The sequence below is a fragment of the Camelus dromedarius genome, chromosome 16 (assembly GCF_036321535.1).
Source record: "Camelus dromedarius isolate mCamDro1 chromosome 16, mCamDro1.pat, whole genome shotgun sequence".
NCBI lineage: Eukaryota > Metazoa > Chordata > Mammalia > Artiodactyla > Camelidae > Camelus > Camelus dromedarius.
This window is the reverse complement of record NC_087451.1, coordinates 27,461,288-27,481,159: the sequence shown is the minus strand read 5'-3', so window position 1 is coordinate 27,481,159 and position 19,872 is coordinate 27,461,288. Positions and strand designations below refer to the sequence as shown.

The window sequence follows — 19,872 nt, the reverse complement described above, 5'->3', positions numbered from 1 at the left end:
TCAGAATCAGGAAGAGATGTTACTTCTTAAAAATACTTCTACTTCCAGCCAAGGTGGCGCAAGGGGGACCCCACCCCCCCTCACGCCCACAACAACCAGGAAGCGCGAACAAGCGACAACATACGAAAAGACACGGGCTTCTAGGCACTCAGCATGAGGCAATGAATGACACGGATCCCTCAGGCAGGACATGCCCCTGTCCTACCCGAGCACATGAGCAGAAAAACAAAAACGAAAGTGATGAAAGTAACTCAGCTCCATCTCGTAACTAAGCTGAGGCAGACTGGGAGGAGGGTAAGGTACCCAGCACACAAGGACGTGAAGCCGGCAGCTAGAGACGACCAGCCAGCAAAGAGGCAGAAACAGGACCCACCCCGCAGACAGTCAGTTGACACTAACTCCGATGTCAGAATCAGCACAGAAGGGCAATAAAATAATTACGAACACAAATTCCATGTCAGAAACAGTTCAACAAAGGCACGCACGAGAGAGACAGAGAAGACCCGACCTGACTTCTAGAGATGAAGACCACGACATCTAAGAGGACACGGTGCTGGGTGACGGCGCACGACGGAACTGCTGGGAAAGCAACAAGAGCCCAGTGGCTGTGGGACAGCGTCTGTGGGACAGCGTCAAGGCACCTGCCGTCTGTGTAACTGCAGCCCTGGGAGAGGGGAGGAGAGGGCAGGCCCCTGAAAGGAAGCGCTGCGGAAAGCAACAACCCTGCAGAGCTGGGGAGCTCGACAAGCCCCAGACGCGAGGACCGTGAAGAACAGGACACTAATGCACCTGACGGTCAAAGCGCTCACAACTAGTGATGGACAGATCATCCTGGAAGCAGCCAGAGAAAAAGAAGACACATTCGCACACAGCAGAGGAGCCCCTCTAACGCCTGAGAAAAGACCTGGCAATCTGCCCCAAAACACCTCCGCAGAGACATAATGAAGACATTTTCAGATGTAAGAAGCTGAGGACTCAATTGCCAGCACACCTACACCGTGACACATGGACATCCTTCAGGCAGGAGGTGGACGCTGCCACGTGAAGTCAGGGCTACAAAGACCAATGAAAAGCACCGGAAATAACAACCTAAGCACACGTATTTAAAAAAACTATATAAATTTACAAGATATGACAGATTAAACAAAAATAACACGAGGCAGCGTCGCAAGGGCGGATGCGTGCCAGCTCAGGCTCCGCTCCGCAGGAGGTGGCCTCCTGCCACTGGAGGACGTGACTGACCCGTCAGCGATGCACATGGTAAACCCTACCTCGGCCACAAAACAACAACACGGAGCGAGTTCAACAATTCAACACGGGCTCATCAGAAGAAAAATGATTAAGAAATGTAAAAAAACCTTGATTAATCCAAAATAAGGCAAAAAAGGAGGGAAAATGAAACAAAGACCAAATGAGACAAAGACTAACAGCAAACCTAATCTTGCCATTAGTCACGCTAGTGGCGTGTGAACAGTCTAAATGACCCAAACAAGGAAAACCTCTGCGGACGAGACAGAAGAGCAAGCACCAGCTTGCGCGCCGCCTGCAGTGATGCGCTTCAGACACAGCAGGTCACAGCTGCACAGTGAGTCCGCACACCAGCAGCAGGCGAGGGGCAGAGGGCTGCCGCGTGGGCTCCCGGCGCCGTGGCTGGCGCGGAGAGCTTCCAGGGAGGTCACCGCCACCTCACTGAAGCCGGCGTCCATCCATCAAGAGAACGCAACAATTCTAAGCACTTACGCAGCTGACAACAGAGCTTCAACATTCACGAAGCAGAATTGCAAGGAGACAGACAAGCCACAACCTAGCGGCAGACTTCACGAGGTCCTCGCAGTAGCAGAACCCACCTCCTTCTCAAGTGCACACGGGGCATTTATCCAGACACACCTCACTCTGGACATAAAACAAGCCTCAGTAAAGTCGTCAGAAGGGTTCAAGTTATGCAACACATATTCTCTGAAGAAGTAAGAGCTCTCTGGAAAATTCCCGAGGATATGGAAGCTAAAAAATACACCTCAAAATAACCCATGGATGAAGGATCAAGTCAAAAAGGGATGAGCATCTGAACTACATGGAGATGAAAACATATCAGGACTTATGAATGCTGCTCCAGGAGGGAAATTTACAGCCACGAAGCACCTCTCCTGGAAAAGACAGACCAACGATCTCAGCTTCCTCCGTAAGAAGATAGCTAATTAAACCCTAAGCCAACAGAAAGGAAATAAAAGATCACAGCAGAAACCAACGAAACAGAGAACAGAGATACAACAGAGAAAGTAACTGACACCAAAGCTGGTTCTCTGAGAAAATTATTGATCAATCTCTCAACAGACTGATCAAGAGAAAACAGAAGGCACAAATCACCAACACCAAGAGTGAGAGGTGACCTCACTAGGTTCTAGAAACATTACAAAGCTAGCAGGAAGCGTGATGAACATCTTCATGCCAATACCCTCAGTAACCTGGGTGAAGCGGACAGGTCAGAGACTTGCCTGCCGCTTACAGCGCGGCAGGACCCAGTGCGGTGTAGCAGCTTCTGAGAGGGAAAACAGGAGCCCACTTTGGACTCCATTCCTACACACTCCCCCAGGAGGGGGGGACGAGCAGCCACAGACACCTGCACAAGAGCTCGCAGCAGCTTTGTCCGGAGTACCTGCAGGCAAGTACTCAGCTACTGCTGAGCTACACCCCGTCCAGAAAATCTGAAAGCTGCAGCCAACCCAGCTGCCCACGAACAGGTGCAAGACAGAGACAGACACACAGGGGAATACCTCTCAGCAACGAAAAGGAGTAACCACCAATGCACATGTGAAATCTCAAAAATACACACAGTATTACTACTCGTACAGGGAACTCTAGGAAATGCAAACTAACTTAGGGTGACAGAAGCCGAGAAACGTGACCTGGGGACAGAGGGCGGGGCAGAGGAACCACAAAGGGACCCAAAAACCTGGAGGGTGAGGGGTATGCGCACCATCTTGATTATGGCAGTGGTTTCCCGAAGGCACACACACCGCAAAACTTCTCAAATGACGCGGTCAAAATAGATGAAGTCTGTTACACCTCAATGATGGCGATTTAAAAAATCAAGGTGCTCTTGTCTTGCTCTTCACAGTGAAATCTCCTGCTGCAGCTGGAAGTGGGTTTTGGGTGAGGTGAGGCAGGACTCCCAGTGTCCTCGGCACCGTGTTCAAAAGACCCCTCCCACCGATGGTGACACCACCATCTGCATGTCCCCAAGTGGGGGGCACAGCACCGTAGTCAACCACACGTGACACTCCGAACACTGACACAGCCCACACTCACACCTCCTCACCTGCGTGTCCCAATGACGTCCCTCACAGTGGCCCCCTACCCAGCATCCCATCTAGGACCAAGCACTGCCGTGTAGTCCCCATGCTTAGTCTAGAACAGTTTTTCCACCTTTCACCACAGACATTCTGAAGAGTTCAGGTCAGTTTTGTAGAATGGTTCTCAATTGGGAATTCAACCTGAAGTTGTGTCTGCATCCATCTCTGACCTCCGCCTAAGCCCATCAACACCAGAACCGAGGCTGCAAAGTGGGACTTTCCAACGGTTCCGTCTGCACTTCTGCGGAGCTTCACTGTGCATGAGCACACGTGTGAGACTCTGGACTCAGGAGTCCTCCTTCCCTCCTCGTGTCAACATCCGTTCCTCATTCTGTGGCTCTAACTGTCCCAAGGCTGGCCAACAGATGCCGCTTCAAGCTCGCTCCCGTGTCCTCTGGACTCGTGCCCCTCGGTTTCTGAGCACCTCTTTCCTTTCAGCCACGACCTGCTCCAGATTCGCCCTCTCTTCCTGCCCCACCCTGGGACCTCAGCTCCTCTGGGGAGGGAGTGATTCTAGAAGCCCCAATCCGGGTGCTGGGTTGTCACTGGCTCCAGGCACTTTCTGTGAGTGTGGTGTTCCCGTCTTGGTCACCCCGTCTCCCGGGGAGAAGAGCCCTGCTAGGCTGCAACTGGAATCTCACTGGACTCAGAGCAGCTCTGGGAGATGACATCTTGCTGAGTCTTTCTCTGCATGAAAAGAACGTCTCCACTAGTTCAAGTCCTCATCAGCATCCTCCAACAAAGTTTTTTATTTAACTTTTTTTTATTGTTATAGTCATTCTACAATGTTGTGTCAAATTCCAGTGTAGAGCACAATTTTTCAGTTATACATGAACATAGATACATTCATTGTCACATTCTCTTTCGCTGTGAGTCACAAGATCCTGTATATATTTCCCTGTGCTACACAGTACAATCTTGTTTACCTTTTCTGCATTTTGAAATCCCAGTCTGTCCCTTCCCACTCCAATAAAGTTTAATTTTTTTTCCTTTTTAAATTGAAAAAATTTTCTTTTATCCAATGACCTTTTGAAATTCTTCTGCACACTGGTCACACCTGGTTTATGATTTATCCCTGTTCCGTTTTACACTACTGTAAAGAGTATTTTAAGAACCATACTTTGGTCTCTGGACTTCACTGGGGCCAGTAACCACCTGTCCAAGGTCTAGGGGCCAGTGACCATGGGCTCTGTGTCCTAACAGCTGTTTGCAGGTGGGGCGCCAAGGGGCAGAGGAGCCACAGCTGCTGTGCAGGGCCAGCACCTGGAAGTGGGTCACCATGCACTTGGGGTTTAGCTTCCTGTCCACGAAGAGCACGCTGGGGTCACACTTGACCTCCAAGTCAATGTCTTTTGAGCCCCCTAGTCAGCTGCACACACAAGGCTTCCAGAGTTTGGAGGACGAGGCAGTGGAGCTGACCTTTCAAAGTCGGCCAAGGGTCTGGACTCACTCGTCTAGCGCCCTGGTGGGTGTTCTGTGTCAGGAGTGAGAGGTACCGAGGGGCAGGAGGAAGACGGGGGGAGACAGGCTGGGGAGGATATGGGGAGGTCTAGGCCAGTGCGCCAAGGAATCAAGCTGCTGCCCCCGCCACAGCACACCAGCCACATGGTGGCCCCAGCTTACAGGCAACGCCAATCTACTTCCAGGAAGAGGAGAGTGCAGCTCTACGAGGTCCAGAATGGAGCCACAGTGAGTGGGGCAGTCTTCTGTGCTCATAAGGGTTAGAGGAGCACAGTGGGGAAACAAGGGAAAGGTGGGTAAGGGCCTGGCCTTGGGTCTCAGGCATCACCCTTGGCAGGGGGCGGGGAGGGGCTCTGCGCAGGTGCCTGAGGCTGTCAGGGGCGTCCCCCCAGAGCCAGTGTATTTACTGGAGTCTTCACCCCAAATTTATAGCTTTTCAAAACGGCACTGAGAGATGGCTTCTCTCTAAAGGATATGCAGTGACAATTACTTCTTGTGTCGGAGCGAGGAGATTAAGTGCGAGATAGGAGCACAGGCCACTTGCTCTCTGGGAGGGGCCCTCAGTGCTGAGCAGGGTTTCCACGCTGGCCTCCTCCGGACCCAGTGCCAAGGCAGGGTGGTGGGGCAGGGTGCAGGGGGCCGCTGGGCAAGGGGTTGAGAGGAGGGGCTCCTGCTCACCCGCTCTGGGCCAGCAGCACTTGCTTGCTGCTCCCTGGGGTCCCGCTTTCTCAGGATGCCAACTGCAGTAACTGTGTGCGCATCACCCGTCCTGTGTGTTAACTCTTCCCTCGATGCCAACGTTCTGAGGACTTCGGTCTCCGGTGCACGTTCAGGCAGGAGTGCTCTCGGGGGAGGCGGCAGGGGCCCCGGGACTGCACAGCATGCGTACCTTTTGATGCCTTGCCACCGAGAACAATTTTTTGGAGGCCAGAACCTGATGAACCACCTCACTTTTGCCGATGAGACCTGGCTTCTCTGCCCCAGTGTCCTCTCGAACCCCCTCCATCTTCAGAGTTCCACGGGAGATAGGTCTGAACCATGCGGCCCCGTGACTTGATCTGCTCTGACTGGAAGACTGGGAATCGGCCTGGACAGGGAGGGCAGCATGGACAGGTCAGGAAGGCCGGGGCTGAGTGAAGACGCCGCGAGGAAGCCGAGGCCGGGGCAGGGTTGTCTGTGATGAGGGATCCCGGGTCCCAACTGCCAATCTTGCTGCCCCTCCCCGGTCCTTCATCAGGGTCCTGTGTGTTGGGAAAAAACAGTTTGAAGGGTACCTCTGCCCACCCCGAGCTGCTGGGTGGCCGTATGCAGCAAGGACCAAAACCCTCCACCCTTGAGGCTCCCTGAGACCTCAGCGAGGGCTTCTCCACAGTGCCTGGCGCCAGCGTCCTGCCCGCAGCAGCAGCGGTCAGTGTCGGGACGGGGTGGACGTGTGGAAGCGCGGGCGGGGGTGTGCGTGTCTGATGCCAGGTTCTGCCACCCAGCTGCTGCCCCTCTCGTTAGTCTGTGGGGGCTGGAGGGGACTTCATGAGCCACTAGGTAGCCTCATTGGTCTTCCCCCATGTTCTTCTGGAGTTTTGTTGTTTATAAACTTCATATTGTATTGAAGAAAAACAGCCAGACACAAGGTCCTGCACCAGGCAAAGGATGTGAAATGCAGACTTGGGGGAGGCCCTGTCAACGGGGGGCCTTGAGCCATCCTTCCTTCTGTGTTCCCTTCTCCTATTTCAGACCAGATACTCTGTCCTAAAAATGCGACTCCTCCCCCAATCCCTCCTCTACCCCCCCGAAAGGCGCACACACCTGCACACTTAGTATGTGGGGTGTCTCCACAGCCCTTCAGTGATTTGTGCGAAAGTGCCGAAGAAGTGGGAACACTCTGCGCCCCGCTCCCAACCTCTGGAGGCAAGACCACCCCGACTGATGACAAGCACACGGCTGCATCTGGACGGGCCAAACCTACATTCACCTCTCACCCCTGGATAGAGAGAGGCAGGGCGGCTTCCATGCAGGAAGTGGGGTCAGGAGACCAAAGAGAAAGGTTACTTACTGTCTCTCCAGGTCACTCAGGAAAGTCTGTGCAGGTACAAGAAATTTAGGTCAAAGTGGCCACAAGACTGTTTAACAGGAGGCAGACAAATGTAATTCTATGTTCATCGCTCGACGCTAGAGCTGTGTTTGGCATCTTGACTTTACAAGGAGGGAGGGGTCTGCCCTCTCCTGGACCCCTCCCCTTGCTCCTGGACCAAAGGAGACTCAGCCCCAGGCCTGGAGGGCGGAGACTCGGCAGCTGGGCCAGCACTTCCGCTCGCCACTGACATGCTGACCCGCCCCCTCCCTGTTCCCTGTCACCTACAACTGCTGGTTGTTGGCGAAATGAAATGAACGGATTTTACATTTTGATCTTAAACTACAGGGCTCAATGCTCTAACCTATGCAGAAAGTTAGATTGTGTGCAAGTAACAGTTTTATTTCTTCCTTCTCCATTCTTATCTTTAAGTCCCTCTTCTGTGCTAGCTGGGACACCCTGGGTCACACTGAAGAGAACAGTAACGAGGCTAAAGACAACGTGGGTCCGACAGGGGCCCTGACATCGTGCAGGTGGGGGCGTCACCGCGCGAAACCACCTCAGGACGTGTCCCTGCGGACCCCGCAGGCCAAGCACTGCCCTGGCCATGAAACCCAGCCCCCCTCCCAGACTGTGCACCAGGAGACAGGGACTAGGGAGTCGTTAAGGCACCACTCTTAAGAGCAGAACACTGGAAGGCAGCCACGGCTCAGCACCAGGAGGGCTGCTCACGGAGACAGAAGAGTCTACAAACAGCAAGAAAGCCACAGAACTACCGCTGTCAACACGAAAGAACCTCAGGAGCACAGTGGGTCAAAGAGGACAGTCGCAGCACACACCCAGCAAGACTGTATCACGGGTACTCAAGAGTGTGTGAGCTGAGAAGACACGGGCCTCACTGCCCATCCGCTCTGATGGTCCACCTGGCACCACCAACACGTCATCCGTGGACAAGGTGCTCGTGCTCAGTTCTCCAGCTGGAAGAGGAGGATGCTGCGTAGCCCGCTTCACCCTAAGCAGACTGTCTGCAAACTAAGTGGGGAGGGCCCAGGAAGCAATCAGCTATAAAGCCACTCTAAGAGTGTTCCCACAGCCTGTCCACAGACTGCTGCTCGGTGGCCTTGGACACCTGCTGCAGCGAGGTCAGGAATGTGAAAATGCACCTGCTGCCAGAGTGCTGCCCCAGGGCTGGTGCAGGACACCGAGGCTGCCAGGGCTGGAAAACAGCCAGCAGAGGCTGCCCTGTACCCAGTCCTGCCAGGGACACGCAGCTGCCCCACCCATGCACCCTTAGGATGGGAAATGTGTCACTTGGACTGTGACGTGTAGCTCTGCACACTTGATACTTTTCCCTCATAGGGTCCAAAACACACACTTGGGGGTGAGAAATGAGGGACAGTGCCAGGTAAGTGCCTTCCATTTAACTTGTGGGACATTTCAACACAAATATGGGGACTCGGGGTTAACACCAATACAATTTTTCCTGAAGTGTTTGGCAACTCAACCTTAACACAACTGTAAATACAACTGCCAAATGTTTCTGGGCAACATCATCAGATTTTTAAAAACAAAGTTCTTACAGGCTGATAAAGGAACAAAAATTTAAAGACAAACTAGGCAAGGGCTGAGGGGCAGGCTGTGGGCTGCAGGGGGCCCAGGGGCGTCCTGCTTCCTCCCTCATGCAGCTGGGGGCTCTGGGGTCCACTCCAGATTCCTGACACCCACGAGCTACGTACATTCTCTGGAGCCATGAACTGCTGCGTAACGCAGGTGAGGGCTGTCTGCCCAGGCGGCTGAGACACGGCGAGATCAGGGGGAGTGGCTGCTTCCGCTGCACCGGCGGCCCAGAGCCTCCCCAACCCTGGCCGGGGTTCTCTCACACAAAGGCCTCCTCTCCCCTCCCACATCCACTGTGGGCCTTGACAGGCAGCAGCTGTGAACTAAACTGTCTCCACTAGGAGCTTCCTGGAGGAGGACATGGTCTGAAGATTTTTGGGAGGGTATCAGGATTGCAAAGAGCAGGCAGCCTCTAGGGCTGACGGTCCACTCGGTTTGGATAAAAACTCGGTGTCCACCCAAGTCCTTCACCAACATACTAATTTACAATGATTTCGGCTATTTCAGGTTTTCACCCACCACACCAGCCAGATGTGGGGCATATTCTTGGACACTGACCACCATGGAGGGCAGCTACCCTCCTTCCCAGGAGCAGACAGCTGCCTGCAGGAGTGGCTTGGGAGCCACAAGGCTCAAGTTCCAACCTGTGTCCTGTGGAAGTCACACAGCTGCAGTTTCCTCACTCGTAACGTGAGGCTGATGATGCTTGCTGCACACAACTGTGTGGCAGAGAACACGCCAGCCTGCGTAAACGTGCTTTTAACGATACCTGACACTAGCGTGTGACTTTCTTTCTACTGAGGTAAAACTCATACATAACGTGTTAGTTTCAAGTGTACAACACAATTCAATCTTGGTGTACGCCAAAAAGTTATCACCACAGTAAGTCTGGTTGCCAAATATCACCGTACAATCGAACCCCCGCACCCATTTCATCCCCCAACCAAAGCGTGATTTTTTCCTAATGCCGACCCCTCCCCAGGTGGCTTGAGGGACCGAGCGCAGCAGCCCTCTCTAGCTCAGCACTGCAGGGCCACCACCAGAGGCAGCTCTGGGCTCTGAGCTTTCTCCTACATGCCATCAGCAACAACCACCTGCAGGGAAGCCCAGAACTCAGCACAGAAGGAGTAAGTCTGCAGAGAGAGACGCACCCAAGTGAGCAGGGAGGTTTCTAGGCAGAGCAGACCCTCACCCCTCTGCCGCCACAGGACGAGTTCACGGAACACTGCCTACCAGGATGGTGTGCTCTGCTTTTCTGGACAGAATCTGTTTTCTAAAACAGACAACTTTACATCTTGACAGTACCCACCACGCGCGCATATGAAACAGGAGTAAAACCCAGTATGTGTGGGGAAGGGCCAGACTGGAGAAGATCTATTTCCAGAGTCCTAGTGGGTTTCCAGGATCCTAGAGGAGGCACGTGGGAAGGCCCGGAGAGCAAGTGATTCTTTACGTCCTGAAGCAGGGGTTCCAAACAGGAAGTGATGGCGTACCCTGGGGCATTCACAGTGTCTGGGGACATTTCTGATCATCCCAACTGGGGGGAGGGGTGCTGCTGACCCAGAGGATGCTGCCCCACCCCCATCCTTCGTGCAGAAGACAGCTTCCATGTCCAACAGCAATGCTTCCAAGGAGGAGAAGCCCTGTTCCAACTTAGTAAACTCTGCTCTGTTCAGTCTTAGTCTGCTCAGCCAGCCCCTCTAGGCATCAGCCGACTCTTCTCCTTCCTCGGATGCCCAGCTTCTGAGTTCTCACACGTGCTGCCCCTCAGAGCACATGCGGCTTCTCGGCCAGAATGTTTGTTCAGCCCGGCACCAAGCTCCTCCCCAGCATCCAGGCCACATCCAGGTCACCTGTTTCTACTCATCTTAAAAGCTGTGCAGGCCGTCCCCAGTGCCTGAGAAGCCTGTCGACGGCTGTTGGAGGGCCATCACACTGACACACCCCGCCCTGGGCACACGAGGGGCCAAGGAGCGTCCTTCCTGTGTGCCGTTCGAGAACACAAGAGATACCCAAGACAGGAGGAACCAGACAACCCCTAGGCAACAGTCTCACAGGACTGTGTGTGTTGCTTTGAGGTGCATCTGCTCCTAAAGAGACACCTTGTGCTGTGTAAGCTGAGAATGTTGGTTTCTGGTAGCAGGACAGGTCAAACGGCTTCGTGAAGGAAGGATGTCAAGGACTCACATCACCAGCCCTCCCTTTCCACCTGACGAAAGGGCCAACACGGGCTCTGAAGACAAGCTTTCCTTTCGCAAAGTGCTGAGAGCCCCCCTCCAAACTATGAAAGTACCCCGGGGGGGTTCTGATTCAAACAGCTCCCAGAGAGGAAACAGCACAGCCAGGCTTCACACACGAAGCCCTGTCCCCAGGGACAGCTCAAGACCCTGCGGGCCAGGCCTGGGCCTCCTGAGCTCCCTGGGGAGCGGCATGGGCACACCCTTCAGAACACTGCTGTGTCTTCAGGACTCTGAGGCCCCCAATAAAACCCCCTCCTGCTCCATTAGCCAAACAATGTCAGTGTCTGGAGAATTCCAAGAGTCAGACTCTGACATGGGAATGGGTACTCTCTGGTATCAGGTACCCTTAGGCCCAAGGGGAGGCGTCCCAGAATCAGGACAGGACTTGAGCTGGGAGGGGTCACAGAGGCCGCTGAGTTCAAGCCCCTGTCTCACTCAGGAGAGTCTGCAGCGACCATCCCAAAGCAGTGGGCATGACTGAGGTGGCCCGGGAAGATCAGCAGTGTGTCCAGGTCGGCGCTCACACTAGCCTGCGTTCAAAGACATGGTTACGTACCATGAAGCTAAGGGAACATTTAAGCAAAAGCATAAACTGACATTTCTCTTTGTCGACAGAGGCCCTCTGTAGGCCTCCAGGATAGTACTTGAAGGAAGCCACCCGCTGGGGTCACGGGTGTGAATATTCCCCTCCACTTCCCAGATAAACCAGACTTTGATTAACAGTATCTGCGTTCTCCAGCATCAAACACATCTCCTTGGTTTTCTTTCTTAACAGGTAAAAACCATACCTCCTCCCTGCATCATCTTGTAGATTTTGCTCTCGATGTGGAGCTGAGGGTGTTTGGTTTTGACACACTCAAGCTTGATGGCAACTTCTTCTCCTGCAGCAATGTCCGTACCTTGGGAAACAAAGAAAATCACCAACATTAATCATCTGGTGCCTCCCCTCAACCCAAGGCTGCAACACACTGGAGAAACAGCCAGGGCTACCCGAAACTTCCAAGAAAGACCAAAGGATGGGCATACTCTACTCTCTACCGTAAGATGGTGTCAGTGTCACTTTTTACAACAGGAACATTTTGTATGTACAGAAAAGTCTTATTCGGCATTCTACCGCACACTTCCGCGTGTCCCTACTCTGACCACGGGGGACCCAGAGACAGGCCCTGTGGTTCTCTCTGGAGGACTCTCACCTTTTCTGGTCTGAACCAACCTCTCCAGCCTGTTGGTCAGCCCTGGATTCACCCATCCAAGGCCAGACCCTGGAGAGCCCCAGAGCAACACATTCCGCACGCCCCATTTCTCCACGCTGCCTCGACAGGCCTTTGGGCATGTGAGCCTTTCTCTAGCGGGAAGGCTGGGTTTCTGATGCACACCCACCTAGCCTCAGTCCATCCCCGTCCGTGCGGCCCCGGTACTGAGCTGTGTGCAGCTCTGAACAGGCCAGGCGCCTCTCAAGGCGGCTTGTTTCCCACAACGTGGCAGGAGCTATCACTCACCCATCACGGGCCAGGCCAGGCCCAGGGAGGCCCAGCACACCTCTCCCTTCCTGAGGACAAGGACATCACTGGACCAGGGCTAGGCTCTGTTTTGAAAGCCTTACCCACACCTATGCAACGTGCACTTTTCACTCACCTTTTGCTAGTTTTGTGCTAAAACCAGCAATCCACGCACTCATACCTCCCGATTGCCAGCCCATGATTAAGATTAGTTTTTATCTCAAAATGCCATTCTCTTCTTACTCCAGTAAGGACCTGCAAGTGTGACAACCGCCCTCCAGGCTCCACACATGAACACTCCCGTGTGCCAAGCTGCCCCAGCTGTACTACAAGACCTTCGCTCCCTCTGAGTATAAGCACAGTAATCCTTCCCAGTAGCACGATTACTTGAGAAGGAGTTAACACTGGCTCCAACAGCCCAGATGGAACCTGAGACACTGCCTTCCCAGGGAGACTCACCCTACTGGGCAAAGCAACCCGGCCAGTCCTCGGCAACCCAGCCTCTATCTGAGCTTGGTGGGGAGACCTGCCGTTTGTTTCATGAGGGAGTTGTGGGGATGAATGGGTCAGTGGTGACAAAGCACTCTGAGATTCCCAGAGGATAGGCAGAAGAAGGCTGGCAAGCATCAGAACAGCAGCGGCCTGCAGGAGAGCTGCCCGCTGGGGTTCACACGTTCAGGCAATGCTCAGGAACAAGAGAGAAACGTCCTCCTCTGGTCGCTCAGACTAGCCTGAGAGGCAGCCGCTTCCAGCGAGCCTGGATCCGAAACCGGTCATCAGTGCTGGGGGTTCCATGGGTATTACCGCCATTTGATCACTCCCAGTGACCATTCTAGATTTAAAAATTTCATTTTCCATTCCACAAAAGACTCCTGGGCACTCAGAAGAAAGACAGGTAATGCATACACTTCCTTCCTCCTTCTGGCCTGAAGTTGAGACAATCTATCTAATTACAACAAAAATGACTTCATCGTAAAATGTATTGTGCAAATGAAAACTGAACTCAGAGTTCCTGCAGGACCTGGAACTCTGAACTGAACTCACCAGCCCAGGAGGAACTGATGACTCATCTCACTAGTTACGTCAGCAACTCCCCGCACCCCAAAGCAGGAGCAGCGAAGACTGTGGGGAGCACTGTCACCCTCGCCAGGAGGCACGTCCTCAATGACAAGAGAGCCGGGGCCTGCACAAGCTGCCCACCCAGCTAGCTCCCACTGAACAAGAAGGCTGAGAACACTTCCAGCTCAAGTGCACTGTGCCTCGTAAAGCTGATGTCTGACAGTCACCCTGCAATCCTGGGGCTTGGGGACAAATGACCACAGGCAACTCTGGAACACAGAATGAATTCCATCCTCCCCCAGGAGCACACCAACAATAGAGCCAGCCCTCTACAGGACCACAGATGGGAAGGTCGCCGAGTCTGCTGACTCGAAGAGGAGAGGCTGGACAGGGGTTCTCTGCCAAACAGACCTGTGCGCAGCACATACTCCGGGCCACCTCCCCTGAGAGGTCGTCACCCACTAGGAGAAGCGGCACACCTTCAAGTCGTGTGCAGTCCATGGGAGGCAAACAGCGACCACTGAGCAAAGCTGTGGTCCCCCAGTCAAGCCCTGCAGTCCCATCCCACCTCCCTCGGCTGACTGCGCTCCATTGGCAGTGCTGCTCCAAGTCCAGTCTAAACTGCCCCCAGCCCACAAGGGGACAGATGCAGGACAGCGCGGAAGCTCCGAGGAGCTCGGACAGCAACGTAACTTTGCTGCAACCTTCAGTCTTATTTTACAGAGGTGCTGGTCTGCAACAGATTGGAAATGACAAACCTGGTCGGGCACACAGGCGACTACAAGAAGTACTTCCACACGGGGAACTAGAATCTAAAATATGCCACTGAGCTCTGGGTTCCAGGTTCAGGGAAAGTCAAAATAAGCGGCACGGCACGTTTACTCAGCGCCTGCTTACAGTGAGGTGTTCTGTCTCCCAAACACCTCAGCTCTGCCGTGCAGCTGCAGAGCCAGCCAGCCAGGAGTCCCCTCACCAGGGGAAGAGGTGAGTCTGTGGTCCTTGGAAAACAACATCATGTCCCTCAGGTTGAGCAAAGGCAGATGATAAACTAAGTGAACTTAACCCCACGCTTGACCCTGTCCTGGGACAGAAAGGTAACTGATGACCAACTTATCGAAGAGATGGGGCAAGGCCTCTGTGGCAGGGCAAAGGTCACTCTCGCAGGGCAACCACTGACAAGGCAGCAGACACGGTACCACAACTTCTCACTGGAAACGCTTGGGCCCCCACCCTAACACACACGGGCAGACAACTGGGAAAACTGCCCTCCTCTCCTGGCTGGCCAGCCCCCATTTTGGAGCCCCTACTGTGTGCCAGACACTCAGCTAGGTGCACCAAAGAGAAATGAAAGTCAGTAGTGGGAGAAACATGAAAATCAAACATGAAGAGGTTACTAAGCTTTCGCTCCCAAAAGGCATTTGTGTACATTATGAAGTCAGACCCCACAGTCCACCGGGGTAACAGGTGGACAGGCGAGGCCATCCTCTGACAAACCAATGAAGTGACAGGATCGAGTAGAAATGCCAACAGCTGGCAGGAGAAAACCTCCATTCCGTCTATGACAAAGGAAGGGGGTCCGAGGACCCTGCCACCGTCCCCAGGAGACAAATAAGGACAAGAACAGAGCTCCAGGGGAACAGGGGCTCACGCTGTCAGGTAAGGACTGGAATACCCAGCAGGGCACAGTGCTGCCTGCCCATGTCAGCACAGCAAGCAGCCGGAAAGGGGGGCCGGCACTGGGTCTTCTTGGTCCACAAAGCACTCAGCAACCTGAAGGACAGCTTCTTCCTCCTCCCAGCTTCAAACAGCTGAAAGCATGAAAAAGTCCCAGGAGGAAATCCAAGACCCCAAACCCCAGGCTTAAAACTAGGAGAACCTACCTGGAAGAGTCAAGAGCATTGTGACCTTCAGCAAAGTGACAGTAGTAGGAACGATTTTAATTGTCGCACCAGAATACAGAGGACATGCCAATTTTTAAGACTAGGACCCACTAATGATTAATTAGTTGGCTAACAAACAGAAAAAAACTGTGGTACAGAGGACTCAGTCCATCCAGTCTTTGGATCTGCCCTCCTTGGCCTTTAACTACAGTGTAGGGTGAGTTTCCTCTGCCCCACCATTCCAGTCACACCTTAATCTAAAGAAGATCACTTCACATTTCCTCAGTAGGGTAGCACAGAACCTGAAGGGACTGCCAAGGGCCAATGCTGATGGAAAAAAAAAATCAGTTGTGCCCAACCCCACAAGCAACTCCCAGTATGCTCCAATGAGCGGGCCGTGTGCGTGCTCAAAACAAGGGCGGGAGAGCCACAGTCCACCTCTCCTAGAATAAGCATGTAGGAGACCGAGGACAGACCCCTCTGGGACCGGTCAGCCTGATCTGTATCAAGCGCTCCTGGTGCACCCAGAGGCACAGCTGTGCGTAAGCCCTCAGGGTCTCCCACAAAGCTCCCAACACTTCTATGAGCGACTTGGTGACAACGCTCCCCAACGTGACTGAAACCAGCTTTAGAAAGCAGAGGGCTGCTGGCAAGGCCTCAGACCAGAGAACAAAAAGTTGCAAAACACTGACTTTTTGATGCCCGTGTAAGGGTGGCTAAATGGACTGGTCTTCCAGTACAGCCGCTAGATCCTGGATTAAAACTTTTGCCAAAATCCATTGTTCTATAAATAAGGCAAACAGCTTGCATTCACCTCCCAAAACACTGCTGAGAAGGCAGCCCCCGATTACTGGACATAAATATTTAAGTAGCAAAACCCAAGAGTCTCTCAAGCACACTTTACTCAGCAGGACGGTGAAGCACAGAGCAGCGTGACACGGGCACCCCGGGGTAGGGCACCAAAAGCCGTCCTGAACTGCCCTAGCGTGGGCTCCTCGCAGACCGTCAGCCCAGAGGTCATGCGTCCTCTCCAGGCGACAAGAGGCACGGATGGGGCGGTGAGCACACGCACTGGGGACCCTCTGAAAGGCATAACAGAAGCGTTACTGACACACAAAGCTATGCCCGACCCTCCCTGACAAGCACACCAGCCAGAGAGGAACACTGCGGAGCGGGCTGCGCAGCCACAGAGCATGTTTACCCCCAAACCTGCGCAAGGACAGTCCCTCTGCACACACAGCGTGTGCCAGGCTGGACATCCCCAACGGCGTGGGAAGGAGCAACTTAAACACAACTCCTCTGAAAAACGCCGATAAATTATTTTTCAACTTCCAACGTGAAGGTTCAAGCCAACCTCTTACCACCCATGTATCTCTGCGCATTCTTTCACGGCGAACTGACACAATCCAGAACATTCTAACCCCGTATCGTCCACTCTACCTTGACAATTTTCCCAGCAAAAGGACGAGCTCACGAGTAGAGCTTTGCCACTTGACTGGCCTCTGATTTTGCCGACACCTTAACGCTGACTTTGCCCGGAGTCACCTGAATGTCACTCTGCTGTACGCCGGGCGCCGCGTACGGAACTTGGATGCGCAACATGTACTCAACCGGCCTTCGACCGGCCGCCCCGCCCGGGCCGGAGGGGCCGCTCGGCCGGCGCCGCACTACCGCGGGGGCACCAGGAGCCTCGGCCGGCGCCGGGCCTCCCCCGTGCCCACCGCGCGCGCAGGACGCGGGGGCCGCAAGCCCGCCGACAGCCTTTGTCTGCCTGCGGGGACACTGGGCGCGCCCGGTCCCGGCCCCTCCCCGGAGGCCCTGGGCGCACGGTGGGGCAAGACCCCTCGGAAGCGAGGGTCGGACCCACGAAAAGGCCGCAAGTTCCTGCCTGGGGAGCCCGGTGGAGAGGCGGTCCGGCTTACAAGCGCCGCCGGGAGCGGGTCCCCGGGGCGGGGTCCGGGGTCCGCAGGGGGTCCCGGGGCGGGGTCTGGCCGCCGGGGGCGGGGTCGCCGGAGCGGACCCGGGGCCAGGCAGACGCCAGCCCGAGCCCCAAGGGAGGGGCTCCTCACCAAGATAGATGTCTCCGAAGGAGCCGCTGCCGATCTTCCGGCCCAGCCGGTACCTGTTCCCGACTCTGAGCTCCATGGCGGCGGCGGGACCGGATCGCTCCTGCCCTCCTGGCCGCTTCCTGGGTCTGAGCTCGGGGAGGCGGCGCCGCTGCTGCCGCTACTGCGGGTCCGGCTCCCGGCTCCGCCCCCCTCACGGCCCCGCTTTCACCATCGCTTTCCCTCCGCCCCACCGCTCCCAGCGCCTCAATACGGGGCGGATGGGACAGTCCGAGCGCCGCTGCCCCTGCTCCGGCCCCCGCCAACCCCGCTCGCCCTCTCCCTGCCGCGGATGGACTCGGATCTCCCGGGCCTAAAACCCCCTTCAGCTGCCTGAAGGAGCCGCCGCCATCGCGCTGTGACGTCACTTCCCTTAGCAACCTGGAGGGGCGTGACCGTGCTGACCGGGGGGCGGGGCCGGGGCCACACTGCCGTAGGGGCGGGGCCACAACCTCGGGCGACAGGGCTGGGTGGGTCGAGCGCGTTCGAGGGGCGGGGCTGGGGCCAGCGCACTCCGGAGCCCTCCCGACCCACGGCCAGACCGGCCAGCCCCATTCTCTCCTTGCGCCCCACTTCCTGCAGCAGTCCGGGGCCGACAGATCCCCTCGCCTGGCTCCCTCCTGCATGCAGGATTCACATGCTCGCGCAGGGGCTTGGTCCGTCCCTGCAGGTGTCTGGGAAGCCAGCGGCTCCTCGCCACAGGTCTGGGACAGGACTCCAGGCAGCGCCCTTTGCAGGAAGGAGAGAGGGGACGGAGCTCGTCCCTCCAGACCCAGGAACCTAGCTTTCGGGACTCTCCAGGAGGGAGTCATCCTCCCTGCGCCGGCGCCTGCGGGGTGTGACACAGGCCAGACTACGGAGGACGCAGCTGTGCCCAGGCCTCTTGAGCCGGCCGGATCGTGCACTGTGCAGTTCCCCTCCCGCCCTATGTGCCAAGTGCCGGGCCTACAGCATACTCAAGCCTAGGGCAGAAGGAAGAGCAGTCCCAGGGCCTGGTGTCAGACCTAAAGGGTGAGGCCCACACTGCCTGCCTCTCCAGTCCCCTCGCCTGGAGACTAATCAACTTTTTTATCTAGTCTGCCTTGGATCTGGAGGTTCTTACTTGCAAAAAAAAAATAAAAGTGTTTAAGTTCAGGCTGATGACCAGCTTCATAGATCTGGACTCTTGAGTCAAATCACTGTGAAGGGAGGCCTGCAGAGAGGTGCCCAAACCCAGAAGGAATGACTTTCATGTTGATGTTTCTCCAGGCCTATCTCCCACCCCAGTCAAAAAGAAAGAATCGTAAAACCAGACATTAATACATATTTCTGGACATATAACAAATATACTACTCTGTGCACAGGGGTTACATACAGGTGTGGATGACGTTCAGGGTCATCTACCCTGGTTGCAAAGGAGGAAAGTGGCTGGTTTCTCCATTCACAAGCTTTCCCTCTACACCACTTAGCCTCAGTCCTGCGGCCCCTGTTCAAAAATAGTTGGAGGTCAAGCTGGGGTAGCAGGCATCACCTCCTAAGCACTACACTGCAGTACCCAAAGATACAGGAGAGGCCGCCAGGCAGGCCGTGATCAGCTGCTAATGAGCGGTGGGCACTAGGGAACACCCCATGTCCATGCACACTGGTTAGCCTGGTTTCTCAGTCTCGTGAGATTTTCGCTAGTCCTCATCCTCGGTGAGGCTCCCCTTCCACTGGACCCGGCACCAAAAACCCGACAAAGGGAGAGGACGGGACGACGGGTCTGAGTCCAGGAGTGAGAGAGGAAGAGGTGCCAGGGGAGGCAGTGCGAGTAGCCCCCTCCCCGGGAAAACCTGTGTGTGTGTGCGCGCGCGCACACACACATGCACACACACACGCAGAAGGCTCCCCGCGGCTGACTAGAAAGGTGTCTGCCCGCGAACTCACTGGAGGAGAAGTGGTTATGGATGATCACCTGGAGGCCCAGGTAGAAGAAACAAGTCACATCACAGAGGAAGGATGCACCAGGGAGGAGAGGAGAGGCTCAGCCCTCTGTTATGCGTGGAGTCCCTGAGGGGCAAACCGACAGGTGGTGAGTGTGACCAAGACATCTGATGGAGGATGAGCACCTCCCGGGCTGCAGGAAGGTCCAGGCCTGCGGGTGTGAGAGGACCACCAGCCAGGCAGGAGGCCCCGGCAGGTCCCACAAGGCCCATCCCAAATTGCTGGTGAAAGAAACTTTCACATGCTGAGGCCTGGGGCAGGCATTCCGGCCTGTACTTAACTTGAATTTGATGCTAATTAAAACCACCTGTTTGTGGCCCAGCCCAGATGCATGTACCTCTGCTTTAATTACTAAAGAAAAGGTTGCACTGACCAAAACTGAGGAATGACCATGTTAAAACAGAGATTAGAAGCCTCCCTTTCTGGGACACCAGTGCTGGTCCTCCTTTGATGGTAAGACTCCCTTAGGCGCTGAGGCCACACTGACTCCCTGTGTATGTGCTGGTCTGTCTGGTTTTTTTTTTTTTTTTTAAACTTGAAGGAATGTATCCCTGACTTGTTTGATGTTCTTTGTTCTGACAAGATATAAAACTGTGCTGAAAACCCTGCTTCTCCAGAGCAGCTCCTCAGA

At 54.9% G+C, this 19,872-nt stretch overlaps 1 protein-coding gene across 4 annotated transcripts in view; it reads right to left on the bottom strand.

Annotated features, from left to right (window-relative positions):
* Positions 1-17,637, bottom strand: part of CSNK1D (casein kinase 1 delta) — a 33,148-nt gene extending 15,511 nt beyond the window's left edge. The window contains exons 1-2 of one of the 4 annotated variants that reach the window (XM_031469421.2): positions 17,244-17,637; positions 11,525-11,635 (exon numbers count right to left, since the gene is read on the bottom strand). In XM_031469421.2, coding sequence (XP_031325281.1) covers positions 11,525-11,635; positions 17,244-17,319 — 187 coding nt within the window. In that variant the 5' untranslated portion in view covers positions 17,320-17,637. Of the gene's footprint in view, positions 1-11,524; positions 11,636-16,614; positions 16,761-17,243 lie in introns of those variants that run through there. The other 3 variants (XM_064495345.1, XM_031469420.2, XM_064495346.1) reach the window with 3 other exon arrangements.
* Between the last annotated feature and the right edge of the window lie 2,235 nt (positions 17,638-19,872).